Below are 16,318 nucleotides of genomic sequence, written 5' to 3' on the forward strand. Positions count from 1 at the left end.
TCATTGGTTCTCCATTTCCATCATTTGTCATTTTGAGAATTTTATATAAATGGGATCATACAGTATATGACCTATTGATAGTGGCTTTTCTCACCCTGCGCAATACCCCCGAGCTCCACTGAGTTATTTCACGTATCAGTACTTCATTTCTCCTTACTCCAGTAACATTCCATGGCCCAGATGCCCCATAATTTGTTTAACCATCTACCTGTTGTAGGATAGTTCATTTTTTCCTAGTTTTGGGCTATTACAAATAAAGCTGCTATGACCCATCATAAAAAGCTTTTGGGTGGACCATCATTTCTCGAGATAAACGCCTGGGGGAACAATTGCTGGATCATAGGATATGTTTATATTTCATTTTTTAAGAAACTGCCAAGTTTCTTCCACTCCCACCAGCAATGCATGCAAGATCCAGTTTCTCCACATCATTGCCAGCATTTAGCATTGTCACTATTTTTATTTCAGCTGTTCTAACAGGCGTGTAGTCATATCTCCCCCTAGTTTTAATATGCATTTCTCTAGTGGCTAATAATGTTGAACATCTTTTCATGTGCTTCTTTGCCGTCTGTATACCCTCTTTGGTAAAATGTCCCCATATTTTTGGCCCACCTTCTAGTTGGATTGTTTTGGTTTTTTTACTGTTTTGAGAGTTCTTTTTATAATCCAGGTAATAGTTAACTCTTAAGATTCCAAATCCACAGAGGACATAAACACAGTCTTGCTTCCTCTCTTCGTTAACAGAAGCTTGTGAGAGCTCCATGTCTTCTTCTTACCCAGGATCCAGTCTTCCTGCTCGTGAGGCTGTGCCCACTCGGGGTTGCCTGAACAGTTACCGTACAAATAACCAGGTCAGTTCTGGTCATCCATGGCCTCTGAAAGCTTCCTCTCTAAACTCTTTTTCTCCTCAGATGTCACTCACGTTTGATGACCAATTCCTGCTGACCGTTGCCGAGGATGGCTGCCTATTTACCTGGAAGGTCTTTGATAAGGATGGTCGGGGAATCAAGCGTGAGAGGGAAGTGGGCTTTGCCGAAGAGGTGCTTGTTACTAAAACAGACATGGAAGAGAAGGTAAGAACCAGATCGAATGAAGAGGGATGTGGAAGTTCCTTAGTGGTCTGTGTCCAAACCCCTGGGATCGGCATTCAAGGCCCCGCACACGTGGCTGCACCCAGTGCCCTGTGCTGAGTCCCACGCTCCCTGTTCCCTGCGTATTTCCAGGCCACGCCACCATGCCTCTCTCCTCCCTGTGGCTGGATCTCTTTCCACCCTCACCCCTGCGTGCCATCCTGCCCCCTGGTCATCCTGACTCCTACTCTGCTCTACTTCTAGCCTGCGAACCAGCTTTCCTCCTCCCACTCTTGGAGAGCAGGAACCATGACAAGTCGTTCTCTTGTGTGACCCTTAGTGTCCAGCCCTTGCTAGACATGTGGAAGAGGGTCGTAAATATTTGCAGAATTGAACTGACAACTGGCTAAATGTGCCAGTTGTATCTGTGAAACTTAATAACTGCTTAGGGGAGCCTTCTTTATTTAAAAAAAAAAAATGAAGTATTTATAAAACCGCCCTGAAACCCAGGCTTTTTAATAATAAAACAATAAAAATAATGATAACCAGCATTTTTTTTTTTTTAGATTTTCCACGAACCAGGCCCTGTACTAATTACAAGTATTTTCTTGTTTAAATGTTACATCATCTCTGTGAGAAAGATCCTATTCTCCCCATATTTCAAGAGGTGACTTTGGAGAAATTAAGTGACATGTAGTAGGATTAGAGTTCTGCTCCATATTTAATCTCAACCCTACTCTCTTAATCACTACCCCCAAAGTCCCTTCCCTCCTGGGAATGCATTAAACACTCTGGGAAGATGTGTTTTGAGAGTTTTGAGTGGACAGCTAGCTCTGCACCATGCTCCCTAAGGGAGACATCAAAGGGATGGGAAACTCACAAGGCTTACAGAGAATGGCAGAGCTATGCATTCATTGCAGTTCATCCAGAATCTCAAGGGCATCTACTGAATACCCGCTGTTTGCTAGGTACTGGGGATGAGTGTGTAAAAAGGCCTGGGCCCTGTGATCAGGAAACTCAGTCAAGTAGAGATGAGTAAAACCATCAGAACAACCATGCAGAAATGGCCCCAAAACAGGATGATAAGACCCAGACATTTCCAGAGATCTCTGCTAGAGCTCCCTGGAACTTTCTGCAAGAAAGGCAAAGTGGGGGCGCCTGGGTGGCTCAGTGGGTTAAGCCACTGCCTTCGGCTCAGGTCATGATCTCAGGGTCCTGGGATCGAGTCCCACATCGGGCTCTCTGCTCAGCAGAGAGCCTGCTTCCCTCTCTCTCTGCCTGCCTCTCCATCTACTTGTGATTTCTCTCTGTCAAATAAATAAATAAAATCTTTTAAAAAAAAAGGAAAGAAAGAAAGGCAAAGTGGGAGGAAAGGATGAGGGAGAGCCTATGACAGTCAGGGTCTGCCCTACGGCAGGCAGGCAAGTGTGTCTCCTCCTCTTCTTTCTTCTCTGTTTTCTCCCCCATTCCTCCCAGAGAGTAGAGGAAAAGAGCAACTGGGAGACTCTAGGCTGTGCCAAAGGCCTGAGGTGTCTGGGCTGACTCCCGACCCAACCCCCAGCTTGGCCTGGCCAAACTGCTGCCAACCCGGAAATGACTAGTGTATGTTCTGCTCACTTCCTGGTGCCCCTTTTCTCTCTGTATCTGTGAGACTGCGCTCTTATTCCCTGTGAGCCTCTCTGTCCTTCCCAGCTCCCTCCCAACTCTCTGTCACATTTCTGGGGGTGCCTTCGTGGCTTGATCAATCAAGCATCCAACTCTTGATTTGGGCTCAGGTCATGATCTCAGTGTCATGAGATCGAGGCCCATGTCGGGCGCACTCAGTGGGAGTCTGCTTGGATGTTCTCTCCCCCTCCCCCTCCCCCACACTTGCGAATGCTTACTCTTTCTCTCTCTCAAATAAATAACTCTTGTTTAAGAAATAAAAATTAGGGACACCTGGGTGGCTCAGTTGTTAAGTGTCTGCCTTCAGCTCAGGTCATGACCCCAGGATCCTGGGATCGAGCCCCACATCGGGCTCCCTGCTCCGCGAGGAGCCTGCTTCTCCCTCTCCCATTCCCCCTATTTGTGTTCCCTCTCTTGCTATGTCTCTCTCTGTTAAATAAATAAATAAAATCTTTTTAAAAAATAAAATAAAATAAAAATTTTTTAAATTAAAATGAAAAATTAAAGTCACATTTTCCAGAATTCCCAGCTCTCTTTTTTCTTTATTTTCTATGTAACTATCTCTCAGGACATGATTTACCTACTCATTCTGTCATTCATTCATTCATCCAACCATCCAACTAGTACTCACAGAGGGGTCTATTACATACCAGACGCTATACTAAGGTCTGGGGTGCCAGAAGTGAAAGATATGCAGGGGCCTTTAGCTTGTAGCCTGGGAAGAGGTACAGGTAAAATGAAAAAGGAAAATTAAGTGTGTTACAGGTGTTATGAAGGAACGATGCTCTGCGGTTATAGGGGAAGGGACCCTGACCCAGGCCAGGTGGTGCTAGAGGAAGTGAGCCTTGGATGGAGCCTTCAGGAACAGATGGAAAAGGGTCCTCCACACCAAGGGATGAGTGTGCAGAAGGATGAGAGAGGTGCTCTGGGGAAGACGCTCCTGGCTAGGTGGGGCCAGAGAAGAGACAGCTGGAGCTGTCCAGCTGGAGCTGGAAGGGGATTGTGGGGGCCTTTTACACCATGGTTTAGACTTTGGACATTATTCCTAAGGACCCACTGAGAGATCTAAGTTAGGGAATGACTTGATGAGATTTGCATCATAAAAAGCCACCTCTGCAGCCAAGGGGAGAACAGACTGAGGAAGGGCGATGAGGTGAGCCCAAAGCCAGCACTCCCATCAATAAATGTATCCCACCAGTCCAAGGCAGACCCCAGGGAGACCACCTCATCTGATAAACATTCATTTAGCCGTATGTTGCTGGTCCTGGGCTAGGCACCCAGGATAAAGCGGTGAAGCAAGAGAGTCCAAGTGCAACCTGCAGGGGGCGCTCTTCCAAGGAGCTGGTCTTCATCCATGGCCCTGTCCCCTCCACCCCACACCCAGTCAGACACCACATTCCCTAAAATCTTGCTCTTTTTTTTTAAAAAAGATTTTATTTCTTTATCTGAGAGAGAGAGAACAAGTGGCGGCAGGGGAGAGGGGGTGTTGGAGAGGGAGAAGCAGGATCCCCAAAGAGCAGGGAGCCCAACGTGGGACTCAATCCCAGGACCCTGGGATCATGACCTGAGCCGAAGGCAGCCACTTAACCAACTGAGCCACCCAAATGCCGCTAAAATCTTGCTCTTGAATCTCTTTATTCCACTGGACTGTGAAGTACCCCTCCCCGCAACACACACACCTAAACCCTCTGCCTTCATGTTTGAATCTAGCCCGAGCTACACACTGCCACCAGAGAGGCCTTTCTGAGACCAAATCAACTTAATCAGGTTGGACAGAACCTTCAGAGGCCCTAGAGGAGAAAATCCTAAATGCTTATCATGGCTGGCAAGGACCTTGATGGTCTGAGCCGGTCTAGGCCTCCTGTCCCTCTGCCTCCCACCCATCCCACATCACATGCAGTGCCCTGACCAGACATCCACACTCTCACCCCCAACTTTGCCCAAGCAATTTGTTTTCCACCCCTCATCTCAATCAGTCTCTCCTGTGTGCCAGGTCCACACTTGTCCACTGGCAGGGATTGCAGAAATGTGCATAACACATTCCTTCTTCTCTAGCGGTCTGCAGTGGGGGGTGGGGGGGGGAGATGAACCAAAATAGATGAGATAGAGACGCACGGCTGGGAGTTGGGGGTGATCATGGATGAGTGAGAGGAAAACACCTGTGATCTCACCCTCTCTGTCATTAGCATTACCTTTTTCAGGAAATGAAGGGTGTCTGTCTCACAGTATTTTTAGAAAACTTTGGCATCAGTGAATATAACAGATTGAAAGAAGAAGTCCGTAGACATAGGAACCAGCAAGGCAGGAAGGGTTAGGGCCTCAGTTAAAGTGAGGATAGTGAGGCCAGAAGAGGCATGATAGACGTTGAGAGGGGCACACTGACAGTCCTGGGGAACCACCTGGCTCTGGGCACCTATCGGAATTTGTAATGATGTTATTTGGCTTCCTCAGTAGTAAGTTCCGTGGGGTAGGCATCCTAGTTCAACACATGTTCTTTAGGTACCTACTGTGTGTTAGGTACACTTGTATATATCAGTATACCAAGCCAGCAAAGAGCTGAGCCTTCCTCGAGCTTAAATTCTAATGGGGGAAGAAGACAAAAGACAATAAACAAAATCAATCCTAAATTGCATTGGAAAGTGCCTAGATCTAAGAAAATAGTAACGTAGAGCAGAGGGTCATGAGTGCCAGGAATGGGAAGGGAAGGGCCGCAGGAATACTTAGTGTGGTCCCAGTAGACTTCACCGAGCAGGTGGCATTTACGCGGATCTGAAGAGGAGAGAGTTGTTCGTGTCGTGCCTGGCGCCCAGTGGGGCTCACCGTATGGATGTTGTGAGGGCAGAGAAAGAAACTCCTATGTCTTCTAGTATTTAGGCCGGGTGTCTTGCGGGGAAAAGATGACAAGGTGCAATGGAGATTCATGAGTTTGAGGTTGGGCGGAGCTGCAGACCTCAAGAGAGCTCAAGGCCACCAGGTTAACTCTTCCGATTCGCGCCCCCCCACTGTGAATGTTCTTGATTCTGGTGTCCTTCCCCCAAAGGCTCAGATTATGTTGGAGCTGAAGACTCGTGTGGAAGAATTAAAAATGGAGAACGAGTATCAGCTTCGACTGAAAGACATGAACTACTCTGAGAAGATTAAGGAGCTAACGGATAAGTTCCTCCAGGAAATGGAGTCCTTGAAAACGAAAAACCAGGTGTGTTTGAGAGAGACTCAGCCAACAACCACAAATAACAAGACGTTTTCAATTTACTCAAGATGGAACTGGCGTAGGCTATCCAAGCTACGCTCGGAAGGTGAACCATATGATAGTGTGTGGTTTTTCAGCAGAGCTGCTAACATCAGAAATGCTTCCAGCAAAGTGCCTGGTGGAATAAAGCAGAATTTATAACTCTCTATAGCGCATGGTATTAATCAAGTAAAATAAATACACATAGATCAGTTAGTAAGAAAACAGCTAGCAACGGGATTTCCTTTGGAAGTTGGGATTATGGATCATTTAAATTTTGTTCTCTCTGCTTTTTTGTATTTTTGCAAATTCTCTACAACGAGACTATATTATCTTTATGATCAAGAGAAACTTATTTAAAAACAGAATGATAAGGTCATAAGAAAAACAGAGGATAGGAAGAGAAGAGCTACCAAACACTGATTTCAGGATTGTTGTCCAGGATTGAACAAAATTAGTCTAAATGGTCCCCTGTAGTAGGATTTGATCCAGGACTCTCCGGAATAATTCCCTTATTCTCCACAAATTGGTCTTGCCCTTCATCCAAAACCCCCAAATTTTGGCTCAGAGAGTATTTGTGCTTTTATGTTATCTCCACGGGTCAGAGAATTTGACCAACCAGGGGGGAAAAAAAAAAGCCCCTGGCTGTTAGTTTTATTATTTTGTTCCTTTAGTCAACAGACATTGCTGTGGGGCCTTCCATAAACTAAGCACAAAGGTATTCCTGGGGGTGGCCCCTCTGCCTGCAAGGAGCTTTCCTGCCCTATTAAAGAAAACACTCCTTAGAAGCTGACACATTAGCACATCCAAGAACTTAGTTGACAGTAACGTGCAGACAACAGAGAATTCAAATGAATCTTTACTTTCTTCCACCCCAAAATCCATCTGCTACATGTCCAAAACTGAACTCATCATTGACAAGACCCATTTAGTAGACAGGATATAAATAGAGAAAGTCTAGAACTTTCAGAGCAGAATATAATATAAATAAAAAGTGATAGCTTGCTTATTGCTCATGGAACAATGCTTGGTGCAAAATAAGGGCTTGAGGAATGTTTGTGAGCGAACGCTTATAAAATGTGTTCTTGCCTTAGGGCTGCTTTCAGCAGATGTGTGGGAATGAGAACAGCGGACTCTGTGTTTTAGGTTTTAAGAACAGAAAAAGAAAAGCAGGATGTGTCCCATCGGGAACGCATTGAGGACCTGCTAGACAAACAGAGCCGAGAGCTGCAGGACCTGGGTGAGTCCCCAGGTAGAGGCCATGGGCTCTGGTGGGGACAAAAGTCTGAGAGTCCCCCGGAACCCCAGAGAAGTCCCAGGTAATCTGGCTTTATCTGTCCACAGGCTGCATTTATGCCCTGGACCTCACTGTGGTTTTTACTCCTGTGTATTTGCTCATTCGTTAAACATGTATTAAGCACTTACTGCATGCCTGTAGGAGATACAGAAGAGTGCAGGTCTGGAGCCTGATAGGCTGCCATGGGTCCCAGACTCACCAAACACATTGGGTGCTCTGGGGAGTCATCTAACCTCACTTAGCCTCAGTTTACTCTTCTGTATAACAGGGGTGCTGATAACTCTTTTGCATATTCAAGACATTCTTCTTGGACCTGAGTCCCCAAATAGCCCTCTGCCCCTTCCTGGAAACCTTCTGCCTAGCCGACACCGCAGCAGAGTTTGGTTGCCCGACGAGCTGATGGGGTATGGGCAGGTGAGGCAGCTGGGCAGGCATTGATGTCACGGCTTTGGTGGCGCCTGCCCTTAGCTGCTAATGGCAGCAGGTGGGAGATCTCAGAGGCTCCCAGGGGACGCTGAAGTCGTGCTCCTGTCCCACGTGAAATAATCATCCTTTCTTCCCTCCAGAATGTTGCAACAACCAAAAGTTGCTTCTAGAATATGAGAAGTACCAGGAATTGCAGCTCAAGTCCCAGAGGATGCAGGAAGAATATGAAAAACAGCTTCGGGATAACGATGAGACCAAGAGCCAGGCCCTAGAGGAGCTGACTGAGTTTTATGAGGCCAAACTGCAGGAAAAGACCACCCTTCTAGAAGAGGTACTCACCGGAAGCGGACCTGTGCCTCCCTTTCACGGTGCATCCTGCAGGCCTGGCCTGTTGACCGGCCCAGATAGCCGTGGGAAGGCTGGCCTCGCCCCCTTTCCCTTCTGTCCCCCACTTTCAACACACATGCATTTGACCTTGGGTTCTGCTCTTTTACCATTTCTTGCCCTCTAGACCAGGGGACCTAAGGACCTGGGAGGTGCTCAGCTTTAGGGACTGAAATTCTGTGGACAGACTAAGTTCATATCTGCTGTTCTATCCTAATTGTACCTTCAAGCCTTAAGGTCCAGCAAGACCTTTTTAGGAGACACCAGTAGGAGAAAGAAAGGAACAAGGGCTCTGAACAATGGGACAGGCGGTTGCCTGAATCCCTTTAGCCACTTCTTGTGTCTTTCGAGATGAAATCCTTCCTTCCCTGATTTAACAAACCCAGATGGTATCTTACTGGTTTACCAGCTTGAGTGCTGGGTGACCAAGAGAAATAAAGACCCGGGCCTGTTTTTCAGGCATGTGAAGGAGTCAGTCCCACAGAAGGATCCTTGGAGAGGTGTGCCCAGGAGAGAGCAAGGGGACGCAGACTTCCCGGAGGGGTCAGAGGAGACTTGCAGGAGCTAAGGTGGCTGGGGCAGGGGCGGGGGGTGGGGTGGGAATGGAAGCTAGAATGAACAGGAGACAGGGAAATGCAGGAGGCAAAGGCACACAGGCAGAGCCAAGTCAGAGAATGTTCAAGCAGTTTGGTTTGCCAAAATATCTAGTTTCCCAAGATGGAGAGAAAACGGAGAAGAGCCAGATGGCCGCCTTTTCCGCGTGAAATTGCAGCAGATGGCACCCTGTAAGTGAGGGGGCAGGGGAGTCAGGAAGGTGTGAAAGGAGTTTTGAAGGGAAGGAGGGAGGGAGTGACGGAGAAGAGGACTGGCAGGTGTGTAGCTGAGCATGCAGCTGAGGTTTTTACCTGAATTCTGGCTGAATTCGGGTGGCATTCATCCACAGCAGGGCTCAGACAGCAGGAATGGGAGTGAGGAAGACGGGGAGCCACCCTGCTGCCCGGCTGGGGGTTTAAGACAACACAGGTCCTCTGGTGAGCAGCCAGCAGGTCCGGGCCAGAGAGCCTGGAAGACCGTGGAGGAATCCGGACAGGGTTGGGGAGGGGGCGGGGGAACGTGGTGAGCTGGAGAGCTGTGCCTGGTACCTGGGGTACCCCAGGGAGATCACCAGTGCCGAGAGCAGGGCCTGAGTTTTCAGGCTGGAGACATGATCCCATTCCGGCGGTGGACCTAAGTGTGGGTAGCTGAGGCCGAGGTGAGACGAAGGTCAAAGCACCCTGGGACATGACAGGGCCCTCTGTTACCACCCCCAGTTCCAGCTCCAGAACTGAGTGGGCACCCAAAAGTCTTCAGTGAGCGGGAAGGGAGCAGGCAGTGGGGGATAAAGGAGGTGAGAGGTGGAGAGTGGGGGTCTCTTCACAGAGCAGGCTGAGCTCTGACAGGGAATGTTCCCTACCCGGTCCTCACTGCCGCTGTCCAGCTCCTTCCCTGCCAACCACATGGAGTAGCCAAGATCCCTACACAGCCTCTGAGCCTCCGCTCTGGATGATCCCTCTTGCCCCTCCCACTGGTCCATCCCCACACAGACTCGGGAGGAGAACCAGCTCCTACAGGGTTCTTCGCTACCCCCATCTCCCCTCCCACGGGGCCAAGCAGTCTTCCTCTGCATCCTCAGGGCCCCCAGACCCCTTGCTCTTACTGGCCTATCCAGTAGCATCCTGCCTTTACTTCTCTTCCCCCCACCCCACCCAGGGGGGCGCTTCTCAAAGGTAGGGACTGTGTCTCACCCATCAGTGATTTTCAAAACCTGCAAGGAATGGAGGGAGGAGGGTGTCCTAGAAGCGCCAGAAGCATTAGTCCTCCTCCAGTAAACTGGTCGGAGCTTTGCCTTTGGGGGCTCCTGGGGTTGGGCAGGGGATGAATCTGCCCTGAGGGGAGAGAGGCTGGCCAGAGAGGCTGGCCAGGACCCCCACAGGAATGACAACCCGTTTCTTCTTTTGAGTCCAAGATTTCAGCTCAGAACTTCCCTAGGGAGCTCCCACCTGGCAGGCCTCGCCAACCTGGCTGGCTTACTTTCCTTCTTAATGACACCTACCAGAGCCAGAGTGGTGGCTGGCGGGCAACTCTGGGCTGCAGATGGAGTGCTCTGGGCCAGGCTTCTGTCTAGCAAGAGTCTGGTGACATGTGATGGGGAAAGAGAGCAGCCTTCCTCTGGAGCCCAGTCTTAAAACCATCTTGTCTCTCTGAGTCCCCGAAGCACTCACTGCAGGGATCATACAGCTCGGAGCATACCAGGGGCTGTGGGAGGGGAAACCGGTGGCCTCTGACTTCTAGAACTCGGAGCTCCTGGGGGCAGTAAGCAAAGAGGAGGCACGTCCCAGTCACCTCTCAGACTCCACCAGGGGGGCGGAGTTAACTTTTCCAGCCTCTGGACTCCAGGCTTTCACTCTCTCTGTACCAGGAACAGGGCAGGGGGTCTCCCGTGGGGCACAGAGGGATGTGACCCCACCAGCCAGTGAGGAGCTTCCTTGCCAGGGGAGGATCCTGACAAACAGGCAATGACAATGTAACGTAAAGTGCTGGGGGACGGTCGGACTGTATTAAGGAGCTGGAGAGCAGAGTTCAAGATGCACTCCTTCAGGTGGTGATTAAGGACCTACTGTGTGCCCTTGGGGGCTGTACTCTGGGAATGCAGTGGTGGGCGCAATAGACTGGGTTTCTGCCCTCGAGAAGCTCCCATCTAATGGGAAAGGCAGTCAAGTTGTTTTACAAATATAGTTCCAACTGTCACAAATTCGTTGAGGAAAAGATAGAGGAAGTGTGGGTGTCAGGGTGAAGACCAGCGGTGGGGTGGGCGTGAGGATGTCGGGAAGGTGGTTGTTGAAGAGATGGAAGTGGTGGCCTCATCTGGTAGGTAGAGAAGAGAAGACGGGACAGACAGGAGAACAGGGGAAGGTCCGGGGACCCAAGGCCTTTGCTCCCATATCTGTAATAACACCTGCCTTCCCATTCCCCATGAGAGGCCCCATATGCTCCTCTCATCCCGGGCCCTGTCAGCGCAAAAGGGTTGTGTGTGTCCCTTCTCCCCGAGCATACAATCTCCCTTCTCCGACTCAGGCACAAGAGGATGTCAGGCAACAGCTGCGGGAGTTCGAAGAGACCAAGAAACAGATTGAAGAAGATGAGGACCGAGAAATCCAAGACATCAAAACCAAGTACGAGAAAAAGCTTCGGGATGAGAAGGAATCAAACCTGCGGCTCAAAGGAGAAACGGGCATCATGAGGAAAAAGGTATGACGCTGTTCTGGGCAGGCTTGGGCTGCATTGCCCAGAATACTTCCAACCCACCAGGCAGGCATACCCTTCCCACTCCTCCTCGGGGCTCTATTCTCTGTCCTTTTCACAGGGTTAGTGACTTAGTGATGTTTGCCCTGACACTGATGAACATCCCTGGCTTTCCTTTATGGCCAAGTAGGATTTAGTCAGTTTTCAGAGTTCAACCTCTGGTAGAAATGGAGATGAGACCTTCTGGAGGTGAGGTCAAGTCCTAGAGGTGTCCTTAGGTTCTCGGTGTGGGGAGCTCTGGCTGGGAGAAGGACTAATGCTTAGTCTACAAGGCAGGGCAAGGAGTTCAGCGATCCTTGTAGAATGTTTAACCTTAGAGAAACCAACTTCAAAGCAAACTTACATTCCTTCCTTGTAGAAATCCCACGGCATATCAATCCAGGGACAATGTCGTCTTCTCTTCTTAGACATGGCCAAGGTGGCTCATCCATTACAATATCTATGACCTTGATGGGGCACAGATCCCCACCTTTCAAGGTTGGTGTGGTCATGGAAAAGTCTGGGTCCACCTGGGGAGCTGGTCTCCGAGCTTCTTGCCCCAACAGTCCATCCTCGCAGAGGGGACTAGGACTGGATCTTCCCAGACAGAATGCTACATCACTTATGGGGCCCGAGACATGCCTGACCTGTCCAAAATCTCCAAAAATTCACTCCTAAAGGCCCAGGAATGTTGAGCATTAGATGTGATTTTCAGCTCACAAGGGTGGGGAGTTCGGGTCACAGGTGGGTGACGGGGAGCTCTGTGTGCAGACAGGCATTTGGGAGGCAGAGAGGGGAGTGCAAAGACTTTGGTGGTCTCTGTTGTTGCCACTTGTACCCGCAGTTCAGCAGCCTGCAGAAGGAGATCGAGGAGCGAGCCAATGACATTGAGGTCCTGAAGGGGGAGCAGGTGAAGCTACAGGGGGTCATCAAGTCCCTGGAGAAAGACATCCTGGGCCTCAAGCGGGAAATCCAGGAAAGAGACGAGACGATTCAAGACAAGGTGAAGGCTCCTCTCTGTCCTCCCTTAACCACCACCAGGATAGACCCAGGGGATGAGGACAGAGCTCAGGAGAGAGGGCCCCTGGATGCTTTAAACACATTCGTGGAACCTGATGGGGGATGAGTGGTCTGCAAAGTACCTGTTGTGCACTTGGCACTGGGCTGATTGCTATAAACACACCACATTCTATTCTCCTAGCGACCCCAGGGGCCGCAAGGGACCCAACTGTAGAGCTCAAGAAACTGAGTTCCAGGCGGTTGGTATCTTGCCCAAGGTCATATAATAGTCTATAGGCGACAGACTTGGGCTAAGAAGCTAAGTCAGCTGACAGCAGGACCCCTGCTCTCCATTGCTCCAGGCATCCTCGGGTGACCGTGCCTGTGGATGGGGAGCAGCTCACCTACCCCACTGCCCACTCCCTGTGGTTGGCACTGGGTGCCCCAAAAAGCTGGTATCCCTTTTTAGGATGCTTTTCTTACAAAACACTTAGAAGACAGACACGTCACATTTTGTGAGGCTTACCCCAAAGTTTTGGCTCCTCCTCCCCAGCAAATCCAGGCTGTAGGCCCTCTTGCCCACCCCCTCACCATTCCTGCCTCAGGCAGGCAGAATTCTCTGGTGGTTGAGACCCTGGGCTTCGTCCCTGGTTAACTGGGTTCCAGCACAGGTTTTGTCATTTACTGGCCACAGGACCTTGTGCAGTGTCTCTGAGCCTAGTTTTCTCACCTGTGAAGTGGAGTCCCTCAGGGGGTCTGTTAAGAGGAATGGGATGGTGCCTGCATGAAATTTCTGCACGTGTTTGTGTATGTGTCTGGGCCTTGGGGTAGGGAAGGTCCTAAGCTATCTTCAGATTCTCAAAGGGGAATAAAGAGGGCAAGGCCTCCTGACCTGGAATCGAGACAGCCTCCTATCCAGCTCAACAGTCTTCCTTCCCACCTCCCACCCCAGCTCCTGCCACCGTCCTCTGTAACTGTGTCACTCTGCCACCTAAAATTCTGCCATAGCTCCCCACTGCCTGCAGCTTGGGCAGCAGGATTTTCCTGTAAAGGGCTAGGTAGTAAGTGTTTCAACTTTGCATACAGTGTCACCTCTGTCACACTACTCAGTTCTGCCGCTGTATTGTAAAATCAGCCACAGACCACACATAAATGGGTGGGCTTGGCCGCGTTCCAGTAAAACTTTATTGGAAACAGGTCAGATTTGACCCAAGGGCCATAGTTTGCCAACTCTAGCTTCTTGGACACCTTCTGAACCCCCTTTAACCCAGCAGGCCGGCCCCCAGTCCCCTCACCTCCTCCCCTCCGGTCCCATGAAGCACTGCTTTACACGCCCCCTGGTTATTCTCCATGGCCTCTGTATATACTGCGCCTTCTGAGCCGTCCTCTCTTATACCCATGACAGGGCTGGGCTGCTCTTGTTGACACATCTGCTTTCCCAGCCAGTGCCTTCTCCTGTAAGGAGAGGGACGGTGTCCTATTTCTGGCATCTCAGCACAAGGTCCTCATTCAGTCACTGTTTGATGGATGGACAGATCTGCTTTGCAGTTACTATTGCTGTGAAACAAATTATCCCAACACCTAGTGGTGCCAAACAGCCACTGCTTGATTGCGCTCTCCGGTTCTGTGGGTCGCATTTGGACAGGCTACAACACAATGGCTTGTCTTTGTCCCCAGTGGCAGGGACCTTCCTGAGCCTCAACCAGGGGTGACTCAAACAGCTGGGGGCTAGAAGACCCATATCCAACATGGCTTCTTCATGAACCTGTCCAGCCCCTTGGCCGGGGGCGCTAGGAGGCTGGGCTCAGTTGGGACTGGCCACCAGAGTACCATCGTGCTCCTCAGTCTAATGGGCTGGCTTGGTGTCGTGGGACTTTTTCCAGAGCAGATGACCTCCCTCAGAGCACAAGTCCCCAGAGAACCAGGTGAAAGCTGCTTGGCCTTTTCTAAGCCAGCGTGGGAAGCCACACAGCATCACTTGAGCTGTGTTCTTTGTGTTGCAAGCAAACCATAGGTCAAGCCAGATGCAAGACAACAGAATTAGATCTTAGCTCCTGATAGAAAAGAGTACAGTCCCATTGGAGACAGAAGAGCCTGTGGGATGAGAGATTCTGGAAAATACAGTCCTCTCCAAGCTGTGTTTGAATGAGTGAATGAATGAATGAATGAATGCAGTCCTAGCACAGAAGCCACAGAGTCAGGGCTGCAGCCTAGCAGAGAAGCCAGCCTTCATATCTCCGGCTGGGAGAGCGGTCTGTGGCCTCCTCAGTCAGGGCACGGGACCGATGGCCTTTGCCTAAAGGAGATGCCGTATTCTCTCTCTCTCTCTCTCTCTCTCTCTCTCTCCTGCTCTCTCTCTCACTTCTATCTCATCCCTCCCACAGGAGAAGCGCATCTATGATCTGAAAAAGAAAAACCAAGAACTAGAGAAATTCAAGTTTGTACTAGACTACAAAATCAAGGAGCTAAAGAAGCAAATAGAACCGCGAGAGAATGAGATCAAGGTGATGAAGGAACAGATTCAGGAGGTGAGAGCCATCTGCAAGAGCCATCCGGTGGACCACTGTCTCCTCCCCTACTCTTCCTGACACTCGCCAGGGGCAAGGAGACAAAGCTCTCGTCACAAGCCCTGCCCACTCCCCAAGGGTGTGGGTCCCCACACTGCAGGGGAAGCCCCAGAAAAGGTCCTGCTGGGAGGTCAGTGGTGCAGAAGTGAAAGGCTTTCCGATTTGGCTTGTGGTCGGAGGCGGGGGTGGGCCTGGGCCCTGCGGGAGTCGCAGTGCGCTCGCTCTTGGGGCCTTCGGCCACCAGGGGGCGGTGCGTACTCAGCCACCAGCCTGTCGCCAGGGAACTCGCACCCCTCCCCTTCGACATCTTTTCCATCTGGAAATGTTGGTGGGGGCGGGTGCGCTGCTGTGTTTGGACTTCATGTGAGGAGAAACGGGAAGTCATGAAGGCTCTTGAGAGGAGAGTGGCAGCTTCAAGTGTGTGTTCTGGGAAGCAGACAGGATGCAGGTAGAGCGGAGAGATTAAAAGCAAGATCAACAGGACAAGGGCTCCCAAGAGTCCAGTGAGGGACAAGTGTCCCCTTTCCACCCCTCCGCCCCGGACATAGCATCTCTTTAGATTGCAGCTGACAGTAGGGTCCACGGTTGATCTCAAATCGAATTCCTGCGGCGCCTGGGTGGCCCAGTCGGTTAAGCATCCACCTCTTGATTTCTGATTTTGGCGGAGGTCATGATCTCAGGATCAGGCTCTGTGCTCAGCAGGCAATCTCAGGGTGGGGGGGATTCTCTCTTTTCTCTCTCTTTCTGTCTCTCTCTCCCTCTCCCTTGCCCCTCCCCCACTCGTGTGTGTGTGTGTGTGTGTGTGTGTGTGTGTGTGTGTACTTTCTCTCCCACCCTTCTCTCTCAAATAAATAAATAAATCTTTCTTTTCTTAAAGATTTTATTTATTTGACAGAGACAGAGAGCAATCACAAGTAGGCAGACAGAGAGAGAAAGGAGGAAGCAGGCTCCCTGCTGAACAGGGAGCCTACAGGGTTTGGTCCCAGGACTCTGAGATTATGACCTGAGCTGAAGGCAGAGACTTAACCTACTGAGCCACCCAGGTGCCCCTAAATAAATAAATCTTTAAAAAAAGAAAAAAAAAAAGACCCTGAGGGGTGCCTGGGTGGTTCAGTCGTTAGGTGTCTGACTTTGGCTTGGGTTGTGATCTCAGGGTCCTGGGATCGAGCCCCACATCAGGCTCCCTGCTCAGTGGGAAGCCTGCTTCTCCCTTTCTCACTCCCCCTGCTTGTGTTCCCTCTCTCCCTGTGTCTCTCTCTCTTTCAACTAAGTAAATAAAATCTTTAATAAAAAAAAAAAAAGCCTGAATTCCTGACGTCACCTTCCTCCTGTTTCCTCTTAGTAAATGGTACCACAATCC

General features: G+C 50.2%; 1 protein-coding gene across 1 annotated transcript in view; it reads left to right on the top strand.

Moving 5' to 3' along the window:
• Positions 1-16,318, top strand: part of CFAP57 (cilia and flagella associated protein 57) — a 71,840-nt gene that overhangs the window by 32,603 nt on the left and 22,919 nt on the right. The window contains exons 11-17 of the mRNA XM_044238005.1: positions 912-1,073; positions 5,776-5,931; positions 7,111-7,204; positions 7,828-8,018; positions 11,186-11,359; positions 12,237-12,395; positions 14,776-14,919. Coding sequence (XP_044093940.1) covers positions 912-1,073; positions 5,776-5,931; positions 7,111-7,204; positions 7,828-8,018; positions 11,186-11,359; positions 12,237-12,395; positions 14,776-14,919 — 1,080 coding nt within the window. The remainder of the gene's footprint in view (positions 1-911; positions 1,074-5,775; positions 5,932-7,110; positions 7,205-7,827; positions 8,019-11,185; positions 11,360-12,236; positions 12,396-14,775; positions 14,920-16,318) is intronic.

This window comes from Neovison vison, chromosome 2, assembly GCF_020171115.1.
Source record: "Neovison vison isolate M4711 chromosome 2, ASM_NN_V1, whole genome shotgun sequence".
In the NCBI taxonomy this organism is placed as follows: domain Eukaryota; kingdom Metazoa; phylum Chordata; class Mammalia; order Carnivora; family Mustelidae; genus Neogale; species Neogale vison.